Source organism: Nanorana parkeri, unplaced genomic scaffold, assembly GCF_000935625.1.
Source record: "Nanorana parkeri isolate BGI_ZX_2015 unplaced genomic scaffold, ASM93562v1 scaffold2703, whole genome shotgun sequence".
Classification (NCBI taxonomy): Eukaryota; Metazoa; Chordata; class Amphibia; order Anura; family Dicroglossidae; genus Nanorana; species Nanorana parkeri.
In genome coordinates, this window is record NW_017308971.1 from 32,142 (window position 1) to 39,334 (window position 7,193).

At 48.7% G+C, this 7,193-nt stretch overlaps 1 protein-coding gene across 1 annotated transcript in view; it reads right to left on the reverse strand.

Annotated features, from left to right (window-relative positions):
* The window catches only part of MVD (mevalonate diphosphate decarboxylase), an 11,459-nt gene extending 7,481 nt beyond the window's left edge, over nucleotides 1–3,978 (reverse strand). The window contains exons 1-6 of the mRNA XM_018574058.1: nucleotides 3,912–3,978; nucleotides 3,650–3,720; nucleotides 2,631–2,745; nucleotides 2,259–2,405; nucleotides 474–673; nucleotides 228–302 (exon numbers count right to left, since the gene is read on the reverse strand). Of these exons, the coding sequence (XP_018429560.1) occupies nucleotides 228–302; nucleotides 474–673; nucleotides 2,259–2,405; nucleotides 2,631–2,745; nucleotides 3,650–3,720; nucleotides 3,912–3,963 (660 nt within the window). The 5' untranslated portion in view covers nucleotides 3,964–3,978. The remainder of the gene's footprint in view (nucleotides 1–227; nucleotides 303–473; nucleotides 674–2,258; nucleotides 2,406–2,630; nucleotides 2,746–3,649; nucleotides 3,721–3,911) is intronic.
* Between the last annotated feature and the right edge of the window lie 3,215 nt (nucleotides 3,979–7,193).

Below are 7,193 nucleotides of genomic sequence, written 5' to 3' on the forward strand. Positions count from 1 at the left end.
TTCACCCACCCCCTCCGGATAATTGGAGACCCTTCACCAACCCCCTCCGTATAAGGGAAGACCCCTCACCACCCCTCTCCGTATAAGGGGAGACCCTTCACCAGCCCCCTCCATATAAGGGAAGACCCCTCACCAGCCCCCTCCATATAATGGGAGACCCTTCACCAGCCCCCTCCGTATAAGGGGAGACCCTTCACCAGCCCCCTCTGTATGATGAGAGACCCCACCTTGAGTAATGGGCTGGTCTTCACACTGGTCTGCATCCCGGCCGTACTGCCAACATGCTTCTTCTCTGCGCTGGCCTGAAACATGGAATGACATTAAAAGTTCATCATATACAAACTCCACTCCATTCCCGCGCCCCCGACAGCCCAATTTTGGGATTTTCTCCCCAGTGGTGACACACACACAGCATTCGGACCTGACAGGGATTTAACCCTTTCCTTAACCTGAGGGAATCTCTCTGCTCTTACCACCAGGATGAGGACCCGTAGTTCTGGCCAGTGAGTCTCCGCCTCCACCTGCTGCGCCAGGCTGTCTTTACCATCTTCCCGCTCTCCCATCAGCCATTGGACGAAGCCGCCGTACATACTCCTGCAGGCGCTGCCGGAACCCTGCCGGGCGATCTCGGACAGCTCGCCCTCCACGCCGTACAGCTCGGCCAGTGTGTAGACTGAGAGACAGGAAACAATGTATCAGAGCCCAGCGAGAGGTCCCGGGACCTACAGACTGTGCAACTGTGCAAGAGGGAAGGACGGAGGTCAGATAGAAGACTGAAGGGAAGGACGGAGGTCAGATAGAAGACTGAAGGGGAGGACGGAGGTCAGATAGAAGACCGAAAGGAAGGATGGAGGTCAGATAGAAGACTGAAGGGGAGGACGGAGGTCAGATAGAAGACTGAAGGGAAGGACGGAGGTCAGATAGAAGACTGAAGGGGAGGACGGAGGTCAGATAGAAGACTGAAGGGGAGGACAGAGGTCAGATAGAAGACTGAAGGGGAGGACAGAGGTCAGATAGAAGACTGAAGGGGAGGACGGAGGTCAGATAGAAGACTGAAGGGAAGGACGGAGGTCAGATAGAAGACTGAAGGGAAGGACGGAGGTCAGATAGTTGGAACAGGAAGGGGCCGTCCCCAAACTGTTCCCACAAAGTTGGGAGCATGAAATTGTCCAAAATGTCTTGGTGTGCTGATGCCTTAAGAGTTCCCTTCACTGGAACTAAGGGGTGGAGCCCAACCCCTGAAAAACAACCCCCCTCCCCCAAACTTTACACTTGGCACAATGCAGTCAGGCAAGTACCGTTCTCCTGGCAACCGCCAAACCCAGACACGCCCATCGGATTGCCAGACAGAGAAGCGTGATTGGTCACTCCAGAGAACACGTCTCCACTTCTCCAGAGTCCAGTGGCGGCGCGCTTTACACCACGGCATCCCACGCTTTGCATTGCACTTGGTGATGTGCGGCTTGGATGCAACTGCTCGGCCATGGAGACCCGTTCCATGAAGCTCTCTACGCACTGTTGTTGTGCCAATCTGAAGGCCGCATGGAGTTTGGAGGTCTGTAGCTATTGTCTCTGCAGACAGTTGGCGACTTCTGCGCACTGTGCGCTTCACCATGCGCTGACCCCGCTCTGTCATGTGACGCGGCCGACCACTTCCTGGCTGAGTTGCTGTTGTTCCCAGTTTGTTATAATACCAGTAACAGGTGACCGCGGAATATTTAGTAGCCAGTCACGGAACACCTGAATCCAATGATTTGGAGGGGGAGGGGCCCAATACTTTTGGTAATATAGTATATATATATCATGAATCTGACATTCACCAAACATGCACTGCAGGTGAATCTTCTAGGTGCATGCGTTTTAAATGACAGTGGTTGATTCACCACCAGCGAATGTTTGGTGAAAGTCACATTCACGGCCTTATACATAGACCCCCCGATGTATCTGTCTATCCCTGTCATTGATGACTATCAGTCACATGCGCTCCGCTCACGTCCGCCATATTTTCGGAATCTCGGGGCGGAGTTCTCGGCATCTTTGGAGGAACTCTCCGTTTCCTTCTATTCTATAACCCAGGGGTCTCAAACCTCCGGCCCTCCAGCTGTGGTGGAACTACAAATCCCATGAGGCATTGCAAGATTCTCACAGCCACAGACATGACTCAAAAAGAGAGATGCATCATGGGATTTGTAGTTTCACCACAGCTGGAGGGCCGGAGGTTTGCTACCCAATCCGGAGATTTCCCGCCGTTTCCTCACCCAGACAAGCGTATCCCGCGGCCGAGGACGCCAGCCCCGCCGCGGTGGGGAAATTGTTGACGGAGCAAATGTGGACTTTGTAGTTTAGGTTCCTGGAGGCGCCGTCTTCGCTGCCGCTGCTCCGCCTCTTCCTGGCCAGGCGGCGAACTGGGAGGGGCCAGAAAAGAGAGAAAGGTTACAACGGGGACAACCCGAGGAGAGGGAAGTGTACAGGAAGTGAGGAATCAAAAAAATTAAAATCAACCAAAACGACATTCAATTTGAAATTTAAATAAATAACATTTTGGGGGTGAAGAGGGCGGAGTTAAAAATTCCTCCGCAGTCCGGGTGGCAATGGATGCGGACGTATTGTTGGTCGCACACATAACTCACTTTCTCGCAGGCAGGACTGCAGGCGCGGGTGGTTGATGTCGTCTTCCTTCCCGTTCAGCCAGATACGGTCTTCGGTGATGTCTCGGCTGGTGGCGATGCTGGTCGTGGTTTTTAACTGTCGCAAACGTGAAATAAACGTCTCAGTTCAGATTCATGTACCCAGGGAGAGATCTGCCTCCTCCTGCCTGCAGCAGACTGATCACTGGGGGAGGGGAGACTGAGGAAATGCTTCCTCCTGCCTGCAGCAGACTGATCACTGGGGGAGGGGAGACTGAGCAAATGCTTCCTCCTGCCTGCAGCAGACTGATCACTGTGGGGAGGGGAGACTGAGGAAATGTTTCCTCCTGCCTGCAGCAGACTGATCACCGGGGGAGGGGAGACTGAGGGAAATTCTTCCTCTTGCCTGCAGCAGACTGATCACTGGGGGAGGGGAGACTGAGGAAATGCTTCCTCCTGTCTGCAGCAGACTGATCACTGGGGGAGGGGAGACTGAGCAAATGCTTCCTCCTGCCTGCAGCAGACTGATCACTGTGGGGAGGGGAGACTGAGGAAATGTTTCCTCCTGCCTGCAGCAGACTGATCACCGGGGGAGGGGAGACTGAGGGGGGTCCTCTGTCCAAGGTGGGCAGTATACAGAGACTTGATGTCTGCTCTGATTTGGAGAGCTCCGCCCATCAGTGTACCAACCAATGAGCTTCCAGCTTTTGTGTTGTCTGCACTGATTGGTGATTGGCAGGTAGGTAATGCAGACTGGAGATCTATAGCCTATGTACTGTGGTAGGAAGGTGTCTGCATTGCATTATGGGATGCATGGGGGAGGGGCTTAAATGATTTCTGACTAACTGGAAGTAGATTTGGATCCTGCACACATCCCGAGACCCCCAGAATGTTCCAGAGGGGGGCTATGATGAAGCGATGCTACCTATGTACTAGCCGGGCCTCCTACCATACACTGTGCTGCACTTTCCAATGACAGGTTCTCTTGAATTTGGCTGAACTTGGAGAAGAACATGACAGACCTGATCCTGGTGCAGCGTGACGCTGAGGGAGGAGTTGATGGGGAGGATGAGCTCCTCGTTCCGCTTCCCCCCTGGAAGAGAAATTAAAGGGTCATTCTACAGGAGGGACCGAATTCTGATTGGCTGTGACTCTCCTAAATGGCTTTTGGCTTTGTGGAAGTACTCTGAGCCCTCCCACGGGATAGAAGCCTCCAAAATTCTGGGAACACCTGATGTGGAGCCTGTGATTCCGCAAGTCAGGGATCCCCTACTCTATCAAAGCCTAATAGTATAACGGCGATGTTGACGGGCGCTGTGCACGTCACTTTCTTCATCTTTAGACGGCGGACTCAGCAGGCGGGACTCTGGAAGAGGAGACAGTAAGAGGGTGACAACGTGGCGGGAGACCGAACAGCGCCGATCCGCCAGGACAGATCTGAGGATGAGGCAGAATGGAGGATCATGGGGGAAATGTCGGAGATCCTGCTGATATAATCTGTATATGTGTGACACCGCGGGGACAATGTATCACAGCGACACCGACCAATGCAAAGCATCACACAGAGTATACACTGTATACAGAACAATGACATCACAGTATACGGGGATAGCTCAGGCTGTATATACCACGCAGGATACATTGTATCCGAGTGCAGACCACCCACACTGTGCCGAGATCTATATGGAAGGATACAATGTACCACCTGACCAGTATCAGAGATCTATCATATACAATGTATCAGTATTAGAGATATGTCATATACAATGTATCAGTATTAGAGATCTATCATATACAATGTATCAGTATGGAGATCTGTCATATACAATGTATCAGTATTAGAGATCTATCATATACAATGTATCAGTATTAGAGATCTATCATGTACAATGTATCAGTATGAGAGAGCTGTCATATACAATGTATCAGTATTAGAGATCTATCATATACAATGTATCAGTATTAGAGATAGGTCATATACAATGTATCAGTATTAGAGATCTATCATATACAATGTATCAGTATTAGAGATATGTCATATACAATGTATCAGTATGGAGATCTATCATATACAATGTATTAGTATGGAGATCTGTCATATACAATGTATCAGTATGGAGATCTATCATATACAATGTATCAGTATTAGAGATCTATCATATACAATGTATCAGTATTAGAGATATGTCATATACAATGTATCAGTATTAGAGATATGTCATATACAATGTATCAGTATTAGAGATCTATCATGTACAATGTATCAGTATTAGAGATATGTCATATACAATGTATCAGTATTAGAGATATATCATATACAATGTATCAGTATTAGAGATATGTCATATACAATGTATCAGTATTAGATAGATGTCATATACAATGTATCAGTATGGAGATCTGTCATATACAACGTATCAGTATTAGAGATCTATCATATACAACGTATCAGTATCGGTGTGTGATGTCTCACCTGCTCTGTGTTGATTCTCCCTCTGTAGTCACTCTCCACTCACTCTCACCTCTCCTGGTGGCTCCGCCCTCATCCTATGCTGGACATCCAGCCTCAGCCAATCCCTGCTGACACCCCGCCTCCGCCCCGCCCTCACCTCATTTCATCTCCCAATAAAGCTCATCGGAAGATTGAAGCATGAGAGAAAACAAATCCGCCCGGAACCTTAAGACGGTGTATGAGTTTCCGCCGGAACCCTTTCACTGTTACACTACAACAGTATATTAAGGGGAAGACATTAAAGGATGCAAACGGTAGTATTTGTGGATGACAGTACCTAGGAGATGATAACTACACTGCCAGAGTCACCTGGGGCTGCATTGCTCTCTCTACATGTATATAGTAACATATACGACAGTGCTGTACAAATAAAGTGTATTAAGCCAATCACACCAGACTCTGTACCAGACACAGTCACATAATAATAATAATAATAATAATTATTATTATTATGATTCTATGACCTGATGTGTGAACTTCTTCTGATCTCTAAACTGTCATTATCTGATCTCACCAGCAGATGGCGCCCCGGGTCCTCTGTATTTGTGTATATGACATTGTTACCTCCGGCTGTCATTTGCTTCCTGTTGAGGAAACATTGTGATGTGGACTCAGCTTTACTGATGATGAAAATCATTGTAATTACAATAAACAATTCAATAAATATCAGTGATAACAGACATTTTGATCATTTATTGATCAGTTATTTGCAACCAAAATATTTCCAGTATATATATAGCTCTGACTTCACATTGTACATAGAGAGATACATTCATACCCTTACCGCAATCTAATCCCCCCCACACACACTTAGGGGGTCACACACCCACGGTGATTGGCTCCGTCTATAAACCTATCAGAAGGTATTTGGGTTATCACGGCTCATTCTTGATCAAAGCAGCAGAATTTGGGGGCTCGTTCACATTGGATGTCTCTCCATGAAGTCCACAGACCGTGACACACGAGATGTTTGTATTGTGGTCGGGCTGTCGGGTTTGGTGACATCAGTAAAGCTCACCACATGTGTTACAATCTCCTTTAGATCTTCCAACAATCTTGAAGTGCAAGGGCCCTGATTGGATAGATTTGGGAGGTCCTCGTGTTAGTAATCTAAAGTTGATGGTACAAAGATTGTAACGCGTATGGTGAACTTAAGCATGACAGTCAGAGATCAGTTCCTCCGTCCTGTGTCTTAAAGGAGAAGAGAACCAATAACAGGAGGTAATTCTTTATATATCCGAAGTTGTTCTGCTTTTAGTGCCAATCATAAATTCATCGTTATGTTTCCTTCCTGTATCTGACCTCAGTCCTTCCCTTCAGTCTTACATCTGACCTCCGTCCTTCCCTTCAGTCTTACATCTGACCTCCATCGTTCCCTTCAGTCTTCTATCTGACCTCCGTCCTTCCCTTTAGTCTTCTATCTGACCTCCGTCCTTCCCTTCAGTCTTCTATCATCTGACCTCCGGCCTTCCCTTCAGTCTTCTATCTGACCTCCGTCCTCCCCTTCAGTCTTCTATCATCTGACCTCCGGCCTTCCCTTCAGTCTTGCACAGTTGTACCGGCTCCTCTCTTGGACTGAAATGTCTTCCTCTGATATCACTGAATACTCTGAGTGTCATGAAGAATCCATGTCACTGTAGCACCTTGTTGTACTTTTTATGGCAACAATTTAAAGGAGAACTATGGGGTTAAGTCTTTTCCCCATAGTTCTCCTTAGGGTAACGGGAGGACACAAACTAGCGTCCTCCCGTCACCCTAGGCTCAGTATATGGCGAGCTACAGCTTGCGGTATACATAGATGCCGCAGCTGAAGCGGATCCCGACAATTATGTCTGGATCCGCCCAGCTGCGTGAGTGACAGCTGGCTCTGCCTATCTAGAGGCAGAGCCAGCTGTACCCGCCCCCTCCCCCGTCCGTTCCGCCAGTCAGCGCTGGCGGATCGTAGCTGGGAGGGGGGAATCCAGCCCCTCCCCTGTCACCGCAGGAACGCCGGTATGTGTTCGCTCACCTCCCGATCTACTGAGCCGACCTGTGACAGTCTCATTGTCACAGGT